Genomic DNA, 21,643 nt, shown 5'->3' on the forward strand with positions numbered 1-21,643 from the left:
AAATAGCAGAACTGAGACCAGAACCAGGACTTCTGCCCTAGACCATCATTTTTCCATGATACTATGGTTGTACCAGGCAGGAAGTGGCAAGAGGGGATCGAAATGCAGTGAAATGGTGAACTTGGTTTTAAAGATGCCAAGATTGAGGTGCGAATGGGTTCTCTAAGTGGAATTAATTTATTAGGCTTTTGGAAATGTGAGAACCATACCTGGGAAAGAATTCAGGGTTAGATAGTAAAAGGAGTTCTTAAGAAAGATTTCTTATAAACTTTTTAAGATTGTGAGTTGATAGCATGCTGCTTGTGCAGTGTACCATCGTTTATGAGCTCACACCAAACATATTTAAACAACTGAATGGCTTGGATGATGGGACAAGCATACAAATATAATAGCTCAGAGGTTTTATTTGGGCAGACAGTGAGAGTTGGACAGACAGGGCTATATGTAATGCAGTTCGTTTTACACTCTTTCGTTGAGTAACCAAATATTAATTGAATGTTTCTGTGCGCCAGGTACTATTCTAAGCACTAAGAATACAACCGTTGATAAAACAGGGTAAAATGGTTGAAAAGAGTCACTGTTCTCATGAATTTTAGTGGGGGAAAACAACTAAAAACAAGCAAATATATTCTCTAACGTCAGTTGGTGATAAGTGCTGTGAAAGAAAATAAATACCAGGGTAAGAAGAAACAGGTAAAATGAAAGCTGTGGGCCCTTCCCTGTACCTGTAACTACTCCTTCCTTCCATTCAGGAAATGTATCACAGTACTAGTGAGTGGAATAATCTTGACTATGGTTTAAATTATACCCTGCCCCTCCCCAAACAGGGAAATTGGTTGCAGACTTCTCTACTTTTAAAAAGATTTGTGATACTTTTCATAATTAATCTCATCCTGACATTGTGTCCCAGGTTACTAAGATTAAGAACTGCTGATATAGACAAAGTAGAGAAAAGTAATTAGTGTGCCCCTTGGACCACCCACCATCCTTTGCCATTTAACCATGCCCAACTCATCTGTATATTTGAGACAAGTGGGAAAAATAAATAGTGCCAAAATGTGGGGCAGTGTAAAATAGGGCTTGCCATATTTGTTGAGATAGAAAGTGGATGAAATTGATCCTAAAGCAATGATTTTCAGACTTTTCAAGTGGCAGTTGCAAAGTTTTCAAATTTATTTTACTGACTAACAATTTTTAATTTTGTCAAGTACATTTTAGAAATCAACCATTACCAAAAAAAAGGGGAGTGGTGGAATTTTAACAATGGAAGTAGAAAGAACAAAAAATAGAACAGTTTTTGCCATGAGTTAGTGAAAAAACTTATACACCAGCCACTAGTCTGCAGACTAGAGCATCATAATATCCACTTCTAACCTTTAGAAAATACTCACCATTCCTCTTTTTCATGCTTCATTTCTTTTACCACTCCTGACATTATCAGCAGAGACTCTTGATGGTTATAGAACAATAAATATTGCAGATGTCAGTTCACCAAAATTTTAAGGACCAGTACTTTCCAGAATAAAAAATAGATTGAATAAGGATTACATTCAGAAACTGGCTCCTTAAGCTTGTTTATAACTAGCTAATTGCAAAATAAAGTATTTGCACAGTATCCTTTTATGATAGTTTTGATGCTAAACAAATACTAGGTTGTACTCCCTAAGTTGATCTTTTCAGCATGAATTGGGACTTCCCTGCCTTTCTTTATATTTTGCAATTCTTTAAAATGGCAAAATCTTCTAAAAGAGCAGTTAGCCATTTGAGTAGATCTACTTTTTCTGCCAACATACACCTTTTGCCACTCTAATAAGTGATGTCACTTATTTTTTGAGTGTTGTCTAATCTTAGGAATATTCATTCATGTTAAGAAATTAAAGGGTGAGCTTAATTGGGAAGTTGTTTTTGTGTGTGTTATTTGATAACCAACTCATCATTTTTTGATATTTTAAGTTCTTTGAATTTGAGAGCAAATTATTTTTAGTCCTAGAACTACTTCAGCACGTGTTTTTATGACCAGTTTTCAGTGTGGAGTATACAAGAATATCCATTGGGATGAAGGAAGAAAATATTAGACTTCCTATTTATACCTAGTGTTTTATTTAAAAAATTAAGCTTTATTCATATTTTCTATGTGGCTAGTCATTGGAACCCTCATTTGGGATGTTAGAAGAGGTAGTAGTGAAACACTGTATAGGAGGAATCCTGAGAAGGATGGGGAGTTACAATTGAAAAAGTATTCCCACTGGTTCTTTGCTTACATAGCATAGTTGACAGATTGCAACATATGTGTGCTCAATTCCATGGGTTAATTGATTCTATTACTCAGTTTAAACTAAACTTAGTAAACAGACTGCTAGGAAGCTGCAGGTTGCAGATGATAATAATGCAAGTAAACAACAGGAAAAAGAGTAGACACTAGTATTCCTACTAAGCACTTTATCAGCCACATCATCATGAGGTTAAGATGATTTGGTCCCCCAAAATTGAAATTAAGGAAGATTTTTGAAGTAGGAATGTATTTCTACTTTGGTAAGAAACCTTGCCCATACATACTGTGCCTTGAGATTTTAGCTAAAGATATTCTGAAACTATCCCAAATTAGCAGGATATCTAAGCACTCAGAATGTGAAGACTGACCTCTGCAGTTTTTCAGAGATGTTTACTTATGCAGTACTCAATATGACAGAATTTTATTAAATGTAATTATAAATATTTAGAACCTTCTCTTGAGGTTCTTGCTTAAAGGGAAAGACATGCCATGGGGAAATACTTGTTCTTTCTGCCATGGTAGAATTAGCAAAAAACAATATTGCAGTCAACCAAAACACGTTCCTTCACCGGCATATACTGTTGGGTGCAGCATAAAAACATTGCTAATGATTTGAGTACATTAGTATAGCAGAGTAAGTTGCAAATTGAGAGAAAGTACAGGGCGTGGCTGGTTAGTTCAGTTGGTTAGAGCACACTGCTCTTAACAACAGGGTTGCCAGTTTGATCCCCACGTGAGGCCACTGTGAGTTGTTCCCTCCACAACTAGATTGAAACAACTACTTGACTTGGAGCTGATGAGTCCTGGAAAAACACACTTAAAAATAAATAAAAGTTTAAAAAAAAATTGGGAGAAAGTACAGATATTTCTAACATTACTTGCTAGATTCTGTTTCAATAATGAAATGCGTAATGAACTACTTTGGTGAGCGAAAATGAGATATACAGAGATACATTCTCAACATTAGATCACTTATTTAATTAAAAAATTTTGTGTGAAAAACTGAATAAAAACCACTGAGGAAGGGCTGCTTGGACTGGACTGGAATTAAACCAAGAAAAAAAATGGAGGGTATGGAGATAAGGTTATAGAGATAGCAAGCACCATGCATGAAATTCATTCACTACATTATTTCTAGAAAAGTATGAGAAGATTCATTGATTACATTTTGGCAAAATACTTTTATAAATATTTGGTGTATGTTTTTCCCCCTTTCTTCCCCTCCCCCCCTCTCCCCCCCGCCCATTCTGGTTCAAGCCGCTGTTTCTCAGTCTAGTTGTGTAGGACACAGCTCCCTGGCCCACGTTGGTATTAGGAGCCTTGTGCATCCCTGGATGAGGCAGTTGGTCGCCAGTCATTTGTCAGCCGCTCACGATGGCTGCTGGCCACAGGCCACTCATGGCAGCACACAGTAGCCCACAGCAGTACACAGCAGCACACGGCAACCTCCCGCTGCTCACCGTAGCCCAGCCTCCAGGGAGAGCTGCTGTTCACAGTCTTAGTTGTAGAGGGTGCAGCTCACTGGCCCATGTGGGAATCGAACCGGCAACCTCAGCCTTAGGAGCACGGCACTCCAACCACCTGAGCCACCGGGCCAGCCTAAATATTTGGTTATTTATTTGGTTATAAGGTAGTTATGGTATTATTTGGTTAGAAGGTGGATTAGTGTACAGCTTTAAAAGTGAGCCACACATTTCTCTTTTACTAAAAACCCAGTGTTTCAAATATTTTTTTCATAATAACAAATGACAAATGGTTGTCTACTTAGTTGACACTTTCGCAAATAATTTATACTTAATCTGTCCCTTCAATTTTAAGGAAAGTTTAACAAGGTGTCAGAAAGTAGCTGATTTTTTTTTAAAGAAACTCATGCAATGAAGAATATGTTCTAAAATTTTGATATCGTTATGTGAGTTTGTAATTTGAAATGATTTGTCATTTACTTATGAAAATTCTCATATCTGCACAATTGAACAGCTTGGGAGCAGTTTTCTGACAGAAAAATAGCATAGCAGCCCAGATTCTGGAGCATACTTACATGAGATCAAATCCCACCCCCAACGCTTTACTAATTATGTGATCTTGGAGTTGGTTAATCACTCTGTGTTTCCCTTTTCTCATCTGTAAAGTGGAAACAATAGCATCTGCCTCATAGAGTCATTTTGAGACTTAATTCAATTTATTAGAAAGAGCTATATAGTAAGTGACAGCAATACCACCAGTCTTTTAAAACTTTCTGAATCTTTTTAGTGAATCCATTTGTTAACAACACCCCCAGAAAGTAGAATCTTCAGATTCGATGGCAGGAACAACTGATTGGTGTTGAGGAAGAGTACATTTTACTAAATTTCCACAGAAACCTTTGCATACTTAGAGTATTAGTATTAGATTGAAGAATTTGTGGCATGATGGTATTAATATATGTCCTCCATTGGGATCTCTTTACCTTTGTCATATATGACAGTTTTAATACCAAGTATTAAAATGAATGAATTTAGAAGATTATTCAAAAATATTGAAGCATAGTTGATCATATTGCTCTTGCTAAAAATAGTTGTTTTACAAATGTGTATACTATCAGTAGTAGGAATGTATAAAATTTACAAATAAACACTTCAGAGTATATGCTCAATTTTTTCTCATGAGAGCAACAAGCTTGTTTAACCCACTGCTGTAGGAGTGAGCAGCAAACTGCTTTACCTGGCATACTTACTCGGACATTTTATTTGAGTTACCTTATGCTCCATACATGGGGTGCCGTCTGGGTAGTGGCACTGCTTATTTGCTTTTTTGGATAACTCCTAATGAGATTTTAGAATTATCTAATTTCATAGGCATCAAAATTTCTCAATACTTTATCAACCCATTGTATTTTGTGTATATTCTTTAGCATTTTTTAAAAAAGCAATAGTGGATCTAATGATTAATTATCAAATCTTTTTCATTGTCTAAATTTTAAAAACAAGTCATTTGCTATTCAAAGTGCAAATATTTTAAGTCCCAAGCTGCTAAATACTGTGTGTGTATTCATTATCTCTTTAACTCGTTTGCCTGAGGCAAAGGTGAATGGCCAGTGTAATGGGAGGGTATCTTCTGCCCGAAAGACTCATAGACTATAACAGAATTTATTATAGGGTAATTTACTTATGGGAAGATTGAGCAGGAGCAGACAGACGGCCCAACACTTTTGTGCAAATTATTCTCTGCCTACAGACCGGTTAACAGTACTTTTTTAATAGTACGAGGACTGACAATTAAGTTCGCAAACTCATCCTAGAAAAAGTGCTGCATACCTACCTCATTGCTGAATATCACTACGATCACCTTTGAAGGAATCCCCTTGGGAAGCTATGCACTGACGCCAGTACCTAGCCCACTCTTCAAAGCAATTTTGGAACTCTTTTTCTGTAATGGCCATCAGAGTTCTCATAATACTATATCCTGAATGTCATCAAAATGTCTTCCTTTCAATATTTCCTTTATCTTCGAGTAAAGAAAGAAGTCATTGTGGGCCAGATCAGGTGAGAAGGGAGGGTGTTCCAATATAGTTATTTGTTTACTGGTTAAAAACTCCTCACAGACAGTGTAGTATGAGCTGGTACACATGTCATGATGCAAGAGCCATGAATTGTTGGTGAAAAGTTCAGGTCGTCCAATTTTTTCCTGCAGCCTTTTCAGCACTTCCAAATAGTAAACTTGGTTAACTGTTTTCTCCAGCTGGGACAAATTCATAATGAATAATCCCCTCTGATATCTAAAAAGGTTAACAATATCATTGCAACAAGTTCACGAACTTAATTGTCCGACCTTGTATAACTCGGGTACTAAGGATTGAAAAGAGACAAGGGCAAAGAATGCAGTAGTGCCAGGGGCCATACTTCCTGGTGGTTTTGTAATAGATAGGTGATTATTTATGATTGATACTATTACCAGTTTGATATCTATCTCTGTTGTCTTGCCATTTTGGCTATGGCTAATGAAAATAGTTTATGGCTACATTTTAAGGAACACAGATAATCATCAACTAGAAGGCTTTGATATGGTTCCTAGGGACTATGAAGTTGGTCAGAGGTCACAGCATGAAACTTAAAAATGAAATTTGGGACACAGAGATGAAGTTAGTTTTGTTCATATCTACATATATACACACTCATTCTCAGGAGTCTTTATTTATATTATTCATATATATGTTTGTGTGTGTGTGTGTGTGTATAGACCAACACATACATGTGTATACATACGTATACATATATATTTAACATATAGCACTGATGGATTTCTTCTGAGACTATTAGAGTTTAAACTTTTTGTAATATTTACAAAGATGTGTGTATGAGATGGAGAGAAGAAAAAATGTGAAGTTACAATGGAAGCTAATAGGAAAAGATTTACTTTACAAACAAATTTTTTGAATCACTTCTAATGTTTAAGTGACAATCTGTTTCAAATAATGTTGGAGGTTTTTGGTTAAGGGTAGTTTGCTTCGTGCTACCTCTGAGCCCCTGCTAATATCTGATGCTAGACAGACTTCAAGAGCAGATATCTTCTTCATCTTTGTATTATATATCAGTACCTATCATGAGTCATTCAAATAAAGCAAAATAAATTTTCTGTTGAAAATATAATGAAATAACCTCTTATTCTCTTGCTTTCAAGAAGTTCTGTTATCATTGAAAGAAAACTAGAACACTCGCACAGTAAAACAGTATTGGAAATGTCACAAGGAAATTGGTGACATGATGAAATTCATGGCAATTTTAAATGTTTAGAGATACAAAATTTTACGTACTTAGGTTTAGGGGAGAGGAAAAGGGGGAAGTGATAGGGATAAAATAAATGGGGTTTCTGGAACTTGAGCTGGGTTAAGAAAAAATAACGAGTACAGGTCATTTCAAGCATTGAACATCAATCCGTAGGGAAACGGTTTAGTATCTTATACATCCTGGCTGCAGCACTTTATTTTGAGAGAAAATCCACAGTCAGGACAATGTGGGCAAAAGACAGGAATGTTTAGAGATGACAGTCTTGTTGGAACCAAATGATTATGTGAATAAAAGAATATAAGGATGAGATTAATCTGTGTCATATAAGGAAGTCATTAGCTTTTATAGCTGGTAGATGTCTGAGGTTTGGTTTGGTTTTGGTTTTTTAGGTACGTTACTTTTTATTGCATAAAGTAGGAGCAGCACATGTGCACCAGGGACAGGTGCATCTGGAAAGCAATTGAAAGAAAGAAACAAGTTAGAGCCACTTAGCTGTGCAACCAATGCTCAAGAAGCCTTTTCTACTTTGTCTCCTGGGACCAGCACATTGAGGGAACTCCAGCAGAGTGGGGTCACCCATCTAAGTCTTAGGATCTGGGGGGGTTGGGGGGGTGGCAGCTGGACTTCACCGTGGAGATCCTGCCCGTCCAGGGGACACTATATCTGCAAAAAGCAGAGTGTGTTGTGGAATGGCAGCTGGCCAAGTTGAGCTGGGACTTGGTACAGGTGTTCAACATCTCCAGTCCAAGAAGTAGTTCATCCCAGCCATGACTGCTTGTGGGTACTCACTGCCCAATGGCACGGCTGTGGAAGGCGTCATTGCTCGCCTTGCTTTGCTCGCTCAGGGCGAAGCTGAGCACCTGCTGCACGTCCTCCCCACAACCTCCTCATTCACCTTGTGGTTCACCTTGCCCAGCTCACGACCAGGACCAGGGTCAGTGCAGCCAGCAGGAGCTAGCACCAGCACCAGGCAGAGAAGAGCGGAGGAGGGTTGCGATCCAGAGGCCACCTTGTCTGGAATTTTTAAAATAGGAATGTAAATTAATTGGACTGATACCAATATGTTGGGAGATGAGCCTTGGGAGGGAAGCCCTTGAAGATAAGAATTTCTCCTAATGTCTCATTTACCTGTCTCTTCTCCTATTAGATTATAGCACAGTTTCCATAAGTAGAAACTTTTATTCAGTCATATATACTGAGGCTCTAAAACAATATCTGGTACATAGTAGGTATTTAATAAATCTCGATTGCATGAAGACTATTTAAGAGAGGCTAGTTTAATAATTCACCCAGCTCAATGGTAGAGCCTGACAACAAATGGGGGTTGGGGTGGGGAAGCTATGGTAACAAGGAAGCCAGAACTGTTAGTTGTAGTGGAGCTGCTCAGAAGTAAGATGTTCACCTCAATTGGATGACTGGGCAAATTAGTAGTATGTATGCATATTTATTTTAAAGTCTAATGGAATGTTAATAAGTCTCATCTGGGTATTCTTTTTTAGTTACTTCTAACGGTAATGGTAAAATAAAACAAGATTGAAACCAAAAACCAAGATAATCCCTCTTGTTTTTCTGCAGATTTTAGTGGCACATCATGCTATATTTCAGTGTGAATGTAATTTGTATCCCTTTTTCATAGTTTCCCTCCTTTAAGAAATCTTATTTAGGGCCGGCCCGGTGGCTCAGGTGGTTGGAGCGCCATGCTCCTAATGCCAAATTTGCTGGTTCCGTTCCCACATGTGCCAGTGGGCTGCGCCCTCTACAGCTAAGATTGTGAACAACAGCTCTCCCTGGAGCTGGGCTGCCGTGAGCAGCTGGAGGTTGGTGTAAGCTGCCGTGAACTGCCATGGTCTGCCATGAGCTGCAGCAGGCTGCTGAGTGCTGCCCCGGGCTACCGTATGCTGCCTGGAGCAGCCGGTGACCAGTGTGAGTGGCCAGCAGGCAGCTGTGAGCTGCCATTGGATGCTGTAGGCTGATATGTGCTACCGTGAGCTGCTGTGAGCGGCTGACCGTTGACTGGCGACGGACTGCCTCAAACGGGCGGGGGGAGGACGGGGAGCAAGGCTCCTAATACCAGCATTGGCCAGGGAGCTGTGTCCTACACAACTAGACTGAGAAACAAAGGCTTGAACCAGAGTGGCAGGAGGGAGGCGGAAGAAGGGGGGAAGAAAAAAAGAAATCTTATTTATGTATACTGCTTTGTAGTTAGCAATCTGCTTTCACATCATATTTAATCTTTAAAAGATCACTATGTGAGGTAACTACTGTGTTTCCCCGAAAGTAAGACCTAGCTGGACAATCAGCTCTAATGCGTCTCTTGGAGCAAAAATTAATATAAAACCTGGTATTGTATTATATTATATAATTATATTTTATGTTATATTATACCCGGTCTTATACTAAATTAAGACTGGGTCTTATAGTAAACTAAGACACGGTCTTTTATTAATTTTTGCTTCAAAAGACTCATTAGAGCTTATTGTCTGGCTAGTCTTATTTTCGGGGAAACACGGTAGGAACTTTTGTCCCAGGTAACAGTTGGAGAAAAGGGTTTAGAGTGATTTGGCCCCAAATCATGTAGCTAATGCATGATTAAATTTGTATTTGGAGTTAAATGTAAAAAGAGTAGCAGAGTATTTGGGAGAGCAGGCTAATCTCTTTATGGCCTCAGTTTTTTTATATGTAAACTGGGTGCCTACTTTTAGGTAGTTCTGTACTGTACAGCATGGTAAATAATCACTTGTCACGTGATTATTTAGCACTCTTTTTCATACTATCTTATTAATAGTTTTTTACTGATTACATTTTAAATAATAGTATTTTGGGTGTGTTGGGATAAATATTAAAATTTATGTAACCTATTTCTTTTAACTTTTTTACATATGTCTGCTATAAAATTTTAAATTACATATGTGGCTTGTATTATATTTCTGTTTGACAGTGCTTCTCCAAATCCGGGTTTGGCAAACTCTGGCTTCCCAAATCCATCCAGCTGCCTATTTTTGTAAATAAAATTTTATTGGCATACAGTCACACCCATTAAGTTATATACTGTGTCTGGCTACTTTCATGATACAGTAGCAATTGTGTGGCTGGTACATGTAGAACCATATCGCCTGCAAAGCCTAAAATATATGTATTTACTACTATTTGATCTTTTATAGAAAAAGTTTGCTGACCCGTGCTCTGGACTGTATTAACAGCTTCTCAATGTGTTATCCTTACTTAAGAGTGGATATCAGAGACAGACAGACAGACAGACAGAAAATTCTTGGTGGGTGCCAGTGGGGAGGGACTGCTAATGGGTACCACGTTTCTTTTTGGGATCATGGAAATGTTCTGGACTTCAATAATGGTTATAATTGTGCAACTTCAAATATACTAAAAACCACTACACTACTTAAAAAAGGGTATTATGTTATGTGGGTGATATCTTAATTTTAAAAAAGTAGATATGAGCCTGGCTTGGTAGATGTAATAAAGCAGTACATTAAAGATGATACATGTTCATAATAGTAAGAACATGCAGTGAAACAAACAAATGCAAATCAACTATGGGAATGTAAAAAATTTTTAATAGTTTTCTATATATATCCATAGTCAAAGATAATTTTTAACCATCTTTAAAAGGTCATGCCAAAAAAAAGAGGTCATGACACTTGAGAATATTTGCAAGTAGTTTATTGATAGGAAAAGCATTTAGCTGTCATTTATTGCTTATTCAAACCCATATACTGCTTACCCATAAAAAAGACTTATGAAGATACAATCTGTTTAGTTGTAAACTTCAAGATAGTGCACAACAATACATACATAGCCAATCTCAATAAATACATAAGTGAATGCAAAGTATCAATAAAATCACTATTTTATGAATATTCTCTTCTGGAAGCATTTATCTAAATACAGAGATCATGGCTTCATGAAGTTTTTAGCGAGGTTTTGAAAAGAGAAAATAGTATTATCAGAAGGGATTTGAAAGGCCATTCCAAAGTGTCCATATTTTGTGTGTGTATTTCTTAAATGAATTATTAAACATCTACCAAATACAAATCCTAGGTATTTTTCATATTACTTTGAAACTGACAAAATGTTTACTTTGTACAATTGGTTCATTAATTTATTATACATAGGGTATGCCAACAGTCTGCTTTATGAAATCCAAAACCAATAATCAGTACATAATTTTCTCTCTGAACACTAGCAATAGATTTTTATTTTATTGCTCTAAAAACACCATGTTATAGTAGTTCATTTATGACTTAAGTTAGGGTAGCATGACATCTAAGGGCACAGACTTGGAGCCAAAGAAACCTATTTCCTAATATGACTCTACTACTTACTAACTTAATGTGACCCAGAACATTTAATATTTAATATTTAACATCTCTGTCTTCATTTTTTCACCTCTAAAATAGGAATATCGTGTTTCCCCGAAAATAAGACCTAGCCAGATAATCAGTTCTAATGCATCTTTTGGAGCAAAAATTAATATAAGACCCGGTCTTATTTTACTATAATATAAGACCGGGTATAATACAATACAATACAACACAACACAACACAATTTTATATTAATTTTTGCTCCAAAAAACACATTAGAGCTGATTGTCCTGCTAGGTCTTATTTTCGTGGAAACAGGGTAATACCTTCTCCATTGAGTTTTTTTAAGGAATAAATAAAATGAGTGTAAAGTACTTATTAACACGTAGTAACCACTCAATAAATGGTAACCTCGTATTATTGCCATTTAATATGTTAAGTTTTTTAATCAAACATTAAACTTTTTGGTTCTCAGCATCATACATTTTATTAACTTATTTTACTGACTCCTTACCTTTTCAGAAACATAATTGAATGTTAAGTAACATTCTATTTTACTTTCAGTCAAAGAAAAATAAGAAGAAATCAAAGTCAGATGCTAAAGCAGTGCAAAACAGTTCACGCCATGATGGAAAGGAAGTTGATGAAGGTACCTGAGCAAGTGAAAGGACTATAGAAAAAAGTTTAATCCTTTTTTACCAAGGTTCATTGTAACAAAGCTGCACTTGTTTCGCTTAATCTTGTATCTAGCTCTTCTTTTTAATAACTATAGATTTTAATGTACAGTTCTGTGACATTTTTAGGAAACACTTTTTTATCTAAATTATTTAAGAATCTAATAGTGCTTTCCCTAAAAGGAACTGCCTTAAATTTTAAGGTCTAACTCAATATCTTGAGCAATTGAAAAGCCATTTATTTTGTTTTTGTTTCCTAGAAGTACAGATTGGGTTTTTCCCTCATTGTTCTTAGTTATGCTGTCTCTAGAAAGCTGTGTACAAAATTTTTGAGTAAGCCATTTAATTGTTATCACCTAATAAACAATTAGTAGTTTTATTAGTAGTTATACAAAACACTCCTATCAGTTATATCAAGCAAGATAAAGATATACACGATGATTTCTGTATCATTTTTCCTAAATCATAGATGACAGATTTGCTAAAAATTATGAGAATAAATAATGGCAGTTAGCTGCCTAAAACAACATAATGAGGTTAGAAAAATCTTAGGATAAATTAATAAAATCAGCACTCCTGGTTATTAGTTTAATATCTAAATTTATCATGATATCTTGTTTGCCCTGCCCCATTTCCCCCTCAGAAGCTACAACTTTTTTGTTTTACCCTTAATGAATATCTTTTTTTTTTTTTTTTCTGGGGCTGTGTCAGGAGCCTGGGAAACTAAAATTAGTCACAGAGAGAAACGACAGCAACGTAAGCGTGATAAGGTGCAGACTGATTCATTGGATTCAGCTATCCCTGGGATAGAAAATACCATCACAGTTACCACTGAGCAACTTACAACTGCATCATTTCCTGTTGGTTCCAAGAAGAATAAAGGTATATTAGTAGAACATAAAAGTGATTTTTCAAATCCAACTCCATTTAATCAGATGTACAAAATATCATTACGCCAAAATCTGACTATTTTGAACAGTTTGCATTATTGGTTGATATACCCTTCTTTGTGAGAGCACTGTGGACCATGTATTGGTTTACCTGGTAACAGCAGTGTTGCTTGTTACATACTGCCTAATGAATGGCCTATTGAATTAAAATTGCCTTTCTGCCTTGAGTCACATGAGAAAATGATGCCTCTTTTTTCCCATGTGTATTGCTCTGCCCCAACTCTCTTACATCTCCGTTTCTTACAGTGGACAATACATTTATTAAGTGGAATTATTTGTCATCATTCTGCATGTTGGGTGCTTTCACTCCAAGATGAAGAAACAAGCATGTTCTGGGTAGTGCAGGATTTCTTATTGCCCCAACTTTTTGAGAATGCCATAGGTGTTTGATAAAGCTAGACTGGAACTTCAAAGGTTATTGAGGTAATGTTCTTCCTGAGTATCTCCAATGCTCAAACTATCCACCACTGATGGCTTCTTGGTAGCTCTTTACAGTGCCATTATTTTTACCCTGGCGACGTTAGTCTACAGAGAGATACTATTCAACTTGCTTCAAGGCATTGACTTATCTTCCTTCACCTTTTTATTAAATGCCTCCCCACCTGACACTTGTCTCTAGACTACTTTCGTAGCCTTTTACTTTTTTGCTTGATGACTTGGTGGAATTTATTGCTTTGGTACAGCAATGACTTCTACTGATCCATTTTCACTGTCTCATATTAGCCATGCTTTTGTGTTTCTGTTGGGAACCCTCTTTCACTGTCTTATGCATGCCTTTGTTGCTACCACAATCCTTTGTCATGCTGGTTTTTTGATACATTGTGATCATTATGCTTTTTAGTATCCGAGAAACAGTATCTTTGTTATAACATGCCATATTTCACCTCTTGCCGGTATTTCATAAGTCCTGGCCCCAAGTACTGGTAGAGTTCTTAAATTGATGTGTTCGCTTCCAGGATTGTTGAAAAGGCAGCTGGTATTGTTGAAGTGACAAAGTTGAATCCAATTGCAGAGCCCAGTTCTCCAGTTCCTACTTAAAAGAATTTTGGTAACCATTATAGAACAGCAGATTCTATATTTACTTAGAAATTTTTCAGATCCTTTATTTGCATTTTAGTTAATAAAGAATATGGTTACTAAAGAACTCAATTCCTTAAGGAAATGTGAAATACGTTGTGAGTAAAAATGACTCTTTTCCAGTGTAAGAATTTAGTACTTGAAGGAGCAATTTATTATAAAGAGTAAGTAAAATTAATTTGTATGTTACTCCTGATTTAATGTGCATAGTGGCCTATTTAGTATTAAATAAATTTTGTTTCTATTTCAACCAGGTGATTCTCATCTAAATGTTCAAGTTAGCAACCTTAAGTCTGGAAAAGGAGATTCTACACTTCAGGGTGAGAGAAATTACATGTAACTTAAATTGAAGACCCATCAAAATGGAAACTTACATACATGTCCCTTTCCTCACATGAATGACACAGAGGGGAAAAAAGGGCTTAAAATGTTTTTTAATTGCTAAAGTAACATAATCACAGTCCAGAGATTTTGGAAAATAGATAAAAAGAAAAATCACTCACATTTCTAACAGTCTTTGGTATGTTCTAGTTGTTTCCCCTTCCCCCATAGGTAAAAACATTCTTTTAGTAATAGTTTATATGTAGTTTTGGTTCTTCCTTGCATAATTTAAGCCACTGGAGAAAAGGGACTTTTTTTTTGGATTTGTGTTTAATATAGACTTTTCCACTGTTTATTAAGAGAAAAGCCTTAATACCAATAATTTTTGGTATTCTGCTTTTTTAAAAATATCAAATATTTCACAGTAAATGGATTATAAAGTTACACAGTGCTGGGCCTGCCCGGTGGCTCAGGAGGTTGGAGCTCCATACGCCTAACGCCAAAGGCTGCCAGTTCGATTCCCACATGGGCCAGCGAGCTGTAACCTCTGCAACTAGAATGAAGTCAATGAGCTGCCGCTCAGCTCCTGGGTGGCCAGATGGCTCAGTGGGTTGGAGCGCGGATTCTCAACCACAAGGTTGCCGGTTCTACTCCTCAACTTCCTTTAAGATTGAACATGGCACCTTGAGCTAAGCTGCCACTGAGCTCCCGGATGGCTCAGTTGGTTAGAGTGTGTCCTCTCAACCACAAGGTTGCCAGTTCGACTCATGGTGGGCCGCGCCCCCTGCAAATAACAGCAACTGGACCTGGAGCTGAGCTGCGCCCTCCACAACTAAAATTGAAAGGACAACAACTTGACTTTTTTCCAGGAAAAAAGTCCTGGAAGTACACACTGTTCCCCAATAAAAAGTCCTGTTCCCCTTCCCAAATAAATAAATAAATGAAGTTATACAGTACTTCACAAATAGAAAAAATATACTTTATTTTCTTGTTTATGATAAAGATTGAATTAAGTAGAGTGATATACCTTACCTAAAAGCTGTAGTGTTGTAGTAAAACATAAGTTCAGGAATGAAAAGTCACCTCATTTTAGGCTTGTTCTGGACACTGTGTACTTCCTGTATTCCCATGGTTCTCAATCCTGGCTACACAGTACAATCACCTAGGAAGCTTAGAAAAACAACACACCATGTATTTTAAAAGAAACATGTCCTTATATATGCACACACCTGTATGTATTTACGTATACAAAGAGACATATATATGTACATATACCTGTGTACTAATATATACACACGTGTACTGATGCCAGGGCTCTACCCTTAGAGTTTCTGATTTTCATTTGTCTGGGCTGAGGCTCCGGTATCTACTTTTAAGAATTATTTTAATTGATTTTAATGTGCAGCCAGGTTTTAGAATTATTGCCTTATACATAAAATATATGTAAACATTTAAAGAAAAAACATGTAACTGAGGAGAAGTCTTTGTATTCTTAGTTGGTAAGTATTCTGAGTATAGCAGAATATGTTGTTTCCTGTTTGTTCTGTTGTACTTTCTTTGAGCTAGTCATTCTGTTGTTGAAAACAGTATATATAAAGTTCAAACCAGCTGTTTTTAAAATAAAAGTCATTCATGGTGGTCATGTCACTTTTTAAATTCTTCATTTTTATCTTTAAAGCTCAAACTGTTTAGAGGACAGTAGGAGGGAAGTGAGCAATAAATATAAACTGAGCAATCATAAAAATTTGAAAATATTCCAGTTTTAACGAGGAATCATGTATCAATTCTTAATCTTTATTTTCTTTAAGTTTCTTCAGGACTGAATGAAAACCTCACTGTAAATGGAGGAGGCTGGAATGAAAAGTCTATAAAAGTCTCCTCGCAGATCAGTGCAGGTGAGGAGAAGTGGAACTCTGTTCCACCTGCTTCTGCAGGCAAGAGGAAAACTGAGCCATCTGCTTGGGGTCAAGACACTGGAGATGCTAATGCGAATGGAAAAGACTGGGGAAGGAGTTGGAGCGACCGTTCAATATTTTCTGGCATTGGTAAGAATGGTTAGAAATTTTTAAGTTCGTTTAAAATTGCTTATCTGATATAGTACATATTGAATTTTCCAGGAATGAAAAAAAGATCCATGAGTAGAAAAATTAGTAATGCCATACAGAAATAATAGGAATAATTAACTCATCTCAGATCCTTCATATGGAGCAAAGTGGGAACTAAATAAGTAAATAATAGCGTTTATAATTTGCTCTTTACTTAGTGATTTCACATACTTTATCACATTTGATTATCAATGTAGTTAACTGGTATAATTGTATTTTTAGTGACATAATAAGTATAATGTGTGAAGCAGTCTTTTTGGTTATTTTAAGTTATAGTGGGTTTAAATAAAAATAAGTAAACGGAAGTACAGTTTATAGCATCCATTTATATACTGTTTTACTGTTTATAAAATGCCTATTTATAATTAATTTTCTCCCTGGATTTTAAAGAATAGTAGTTGAGAAGCTTTTTGCTGTTGAGCCACCAAATTAAAAGCAACTTAATTTCAGGTGTGTTGTATGTATTATAGAAGAGAAATCCATGTTAAATATGGAAAACTAAAAAGAAAAGGAGAAATCCACTGTTATTACACCACCCAATGCCAACCACTGTTTTTTGTATTTCTTTATGGTCTTTTTTTGTGTACAATTTTTTTTTTAAAGTAATCCAAATCAGATATGATTTTTCTGTTCCCACCTCCCACTTAATATTGTAACATAAATATTTTTCTTACCTTTTGTAAGTGTTTTTGTTTGATGGCCCTGTAATATATTGTATAACATAAATAACTACCATGTTATAGGAGAAACAACTTTTTTTTTTTTTTTTTTTTTAGCCATTGTAAATAACATTGCATTGAATATATTTGTTTTGGGGTGATTTCTTTAGGATAGATTCTTGAGAGTGATATTATTGGGTTAAAGGGAATATGAATGTTTACAATGCTATATGGCACATTGTCAAAGTATTCTTTTAAGAGAGTTGTTCTAATTTATATGTCAGTGACAATATGAATGCCATTTGTCATATGCTGACCAAGGTTGAGTATTCATATTTTTAAAAATCTTTTCTAATTTGGTAAGCAAAAAAATACAGAATTGTTCTGGTTACCTCTTATATCACTAATGAGGTTGAATATTTTTCACAACTTTATCATTTCTATTTGTTTTATGAATTATCTATTCATATTCTTTGCCCATTTGCCTAATGTCCTGTTTACTGTTGTTTTTTTAAGTTGTAATTCCTGTACATTAAACATATACTTTTTCTGTTGTGCTTGCTTCAGATAGTTTTGTTAATATATTTCTTTTAATTTTGGGGGAGCAGTAGATACTACAGACTTTTTAGTGTTTAAGTGGAAAAAATTTTCTTCCTATGTTATCTGCTTTTACCCTCACTTTTAAGCTTAGAAAGACTTATGCAAACTTGAGATCATTTACTAATATTGTTTTTAAGCTTGTTCTCCACTCCCGCTCCACTCCTCTACCCCAACCCCATTCTCACAATGTCCGAAAATTGTGTAGAAATATAAAAATTTGTTGGGAAGAAGAGACAATCCCTAAATTCTCAGCTTCATATTCAGCAGTGAAGAAAGCATAAATTTCTATGCTGTGAAGCATCCTTTCACATTTAATAAAAGAAATGGTCAGGTTTTACCAAGTAACGTTAAGAACTCTGACCTTTTAAGATATTTGCAATTTACTTATAAAAGCTCTGTAGCATTTTTATAATTAGGACACAGATCAGATGGTACGTACTTAATGTTGCTACAGATAAAATTAAGCAGCAGATTAGAGTTCCTGCCTAGATGGACTAGGACCTTTTTGAAATTGAAAGGGAACGAACGATATATTAAATTAGGTTTGCAGTGAATCAGAAGAGAGAGATATGACTGGTACATGGATGTATATGTTCCTTAAAATGCTCATATAAGTAAGAAATCTCTTGAAAATGTTGGGAAGATAGCATGGTGTAGTGGAATGATAAGACTAATTCAGATAGATCTGTTTGATATGAATCCCTATTGTTCCACATACTAGCTTTTATGGAAATTAGGCATGTTATTTAACCTGTATGAACCTCATATTTAAGTAGATGTGGGGATTGTCTATAATAAATATCAAGTACAAAGTTCAGTGCCTGACCCAAAGTCATAGCTTAATTATGATAAATAATAAGGTAGCTAGTAGCTATAGTGGAAAGAGCATAGGCTTTGGAAATCAGCCCAAGTTCCAGTCTTGGCTCAGCTGTTTTCTGGCAAGTAACTTAACTACTCTGAAACTTTGCCTAGCAGTGTTGCCCTAAGGATTAAAAATGGTTGGTGTAAAGAGCCCAGCACATAACAGACATTCAATAAATAGTAGCTATTAATATATTAAGTGGTTCTAATTTCTAAGGTTATCTTTAAATATTGTTATCATAGTTTTAAATCTGTACATATCTTTCAAGTTTCATTGCAAATTGAAGGTTCCAAGTGACGTTCTTTATTTTAACAGCTGCTTGGTCTAGTGTGGATAGGGGAATGAATACCTCTGAACAGAATTCTGCTTCTTTTGCATCTCTCACACTTAACTCTGCTGTTTCTGGTATGTGAAAACAGTCTTTCATTTAGTTAACAAAAAAAAAATTTCTGTTTAAATTAATTTTAGCACTTGTATTTGAAAAAATAATCAGCGTCACGTACTGCTATCAACATAAATAATAATAGATACGTAATAAAAAGTGTCAGAGGCCTTAATAAAAGGGGAAGAAAGACCTAAATTCTTAATCTGCAAGTGACTTAGTTCCTTTCTGTAGTGAGGGTAGGAAGTTTCAGTAGCCTAACGTAACTGAAAGTGCGTTGGCACACAAACAAGTGCAAATGGAAGGTCTTCCTTTGAGGATCATGACACTCTGCTGTTACTAGTGTACTCCTACCATATTTCTCCTTGCAATTTGGCATTTTATTTCTATTTGCCCTTATTCATCATAAGTTTACAGCTAAGCCTTTCAGGTTTTATGGACACTCATATAACAACTCTACTTTGAGTATATGTTGATTAGAAAGTACATTGTTAACTAACAAACTATCAGTTCAGCATAACTTTAAATGGATATGCCTTTAATTACTCATATAGAAGCTATATGTACTTAACAAATGTTACTTAATCATGGGAGATGTTTAGTTTGTAATGCTTGGTTCATGTTGGGATTCATGGACCAGTGTACTAATTATGTAGTTCCACAGTGTCTGGAGTCACCATTCTAGAACAGGGGTCAGCAAACTTTTTCTGTGAAGGGCCCAATAATAACTGTTTGAGGCTTTGTGGGCCACACTGTCTCTGTTGCAACAACTTAATTCTGCCATTGTAGCAAGAAAGCAGCTAGAAATGATACATAAACAGAGGACTGAGTCTGGTTCTGAATTATTATTATTATTATGACTTTTATTCCCAACTATTTAAAAATGTGAAACTATTCTTGGCTCATGGGCTATACAAAGAAGGGGTGGCTGGAGTTGGCCTATGGGTCATACCTTGCCAACCCCTGGTCTCATAGACTACATTTCTGTTCCAGAGGTATAAGTTAATTGCTTCCTTCATTTGGTGACTTTATACAACAGCAATGTTATTCTCTTCATATATTCAGGGAAGGCAACATGGGCTGCTAAAGAAATAGCAAGTGTTACTGTAGTGCTTCTAAGCTGCAAATGTGCTAATTATGTATGAATTTTATAGTGTTACTCTGTTAAAATGTATATAAAAATATAAAACTTTTGAATATATTATGTGTGTGTGTGTGTGTGTGTGTATCAAGCAGTTACATTAGTGGAATGCTAGTAAAATTATTTATAACCAAGGTTAAATTTATAAGTTAGTAAGGACTTTGATCAGAAGAAGTGATTGTATGTGTCTTCTATACTAACAGGCATTCCTTTCTTTATATCAGTGGCTCTGAATCCAAAGTGAGTAACAGTCACCTAAGGACTCTGAGATAGATAGATTAGATAGATAGATAGATAGATAGATAGATAGATAGATAGATAGATAGATAGATAATTCTGATTCAGAAGGTCTAGGGTATATACTGGGACTGCCAGAAAATGTATACACATGACCTATATTCATCTTTGTTATCAGTATATATTATTACAATTTTAATAGTTTTTTTCCTTTCTTAAAATGTGTATACATTTTTTGGCACCCTCTGTATATATCCGTGACAGAGAACCACTGCTTTACATTTGCATTCTGAAATGAATATATGCTATAGAGCAAGGGTTTTTGATCTGGCACCAGTGAACTTGTATGCCCCCAAAACTATATGCAAAATTGTGTGTAAATTCGGGACATTTAGTAATCTACCACAGCTTTCATAGATTCCTAAAGGACTGTGTGACCCCAACTTTTACCCCACCTATTCTCACCCCTCCCCCATAAAAAAATAAAAAACGGAAAAAACTCAGAAGATAATACAGTTGACTCTTGAACAATGAGAGGGTTTTACGGGTGGGTGCTGACCCCCCCCCTGCAGTTGAAAATTCATGTGTAATTTGACTCCTCAAAACTTACCTACTAATAGCCTACTGTTAACCAGTAGCCTTACCGATAACTGTCTAGTCACACATTTTATATGAATTATATACTGTACTCCGACAATAAAACTAGAGAAAAGAAAATATTAAGAAAATCATAAGAAAAATATTTACAGTATTTATTGGAAAAAAATAAGTATACCCGCTTAGTTCAAACCCATGTTGTTCAAGGGTCAGCTGTATTCTCTTTGCACTAAATGCACCTAAATTTAACTTGGTCTCTAAACTAGCAGCTTAACTCTCTTGTCTTTGTCTTCTCTCTGCCTCACCTCTCCAGAATAACCATCTATTTCTTTCCCTTTTCCATAGACAGAAGGTTCTAGCAAACTCAGACATTTTCTAGTTCTCTCCTTCAGGGTTCTAAGGATAGGCTACCCTGAAACATTCGGAATTTCTTTTGTGCTTTATTATTTTCAATTAAGAAGAAAAGTAAAACAACTTTTTTTGACTTCTTGAAATTTGTAGATAACTAGTTTGAAGAATATATTATAAAAGACAAAAATCTAATGGTTTGGTATATTTCTGATCAGTGAATTAGATAAGTGATTATCTTGCTTAGTCTAAAATTACCCTTAATACTACTTTTTCTTTATCTTAACTCTTTTGATAATGTCTAAATTTTTCCTTTTAGGAGAAATACAAAAAAA

At 35.7% G+C, this 21,643-nt stretch overlaps 1 protein-coding gene across 4 annotated transcripts in view; it reads left to right on the top strand.

Moving 5' to 3' along the window:
* MTDH (metadherin) overlaps positions 1-21,643 on the top strand; it is a 64,943-nt gene that overhangs the window by 23,097 nt on the left and 20,203 nt on the right. For 2 of the 4 annotated variants that reach the window (XM_033125884.1, XM_033125886.1), the window contains exons 3-7: positions 11,920-12,004; positions 12,741-12,911; positions 14,311-14,376; positions 16,186-16,422; positions 18,919-19,008. In XM_033125884.1, the coding sequence (XP_032981775.1) occupies positions 11,920-12,004; positions 12,741-12,911; positions 14,311-14,376; positions 16,186-16,422; positions 18,919-19,008 (649 nt within the window). The remainder of the gene's footprint in view (positions 1-11,919; positions 12,005-12,740; positions 12,912-14,310; positions 14,377-16,185; positions 16,423-18,918; positions 19,009-21,643) is intronic. The other 2 variants (XM_033125885.1, XM_033125887.1) reach the window with 1 other exon arrangement.

Source organism: Rhinolophus ferrumequinum, chromosome 14 (genome assembly GCF_004115265.2).
Source record: "Rhinolophus ferrumequinum isolate MPI-CBG mRhiFer1 chromosome 14, mRhiFer1_v1.p, whole genome shotgun sequence".
Taxonomy (NCBI): domain Eukaryota; kingdom Metazoa; phylum Chordata; class Mammalia; order Chiroptera; family Rhinolophidae; genus Rhinolophus; species Rhinolophus ferrumequinum.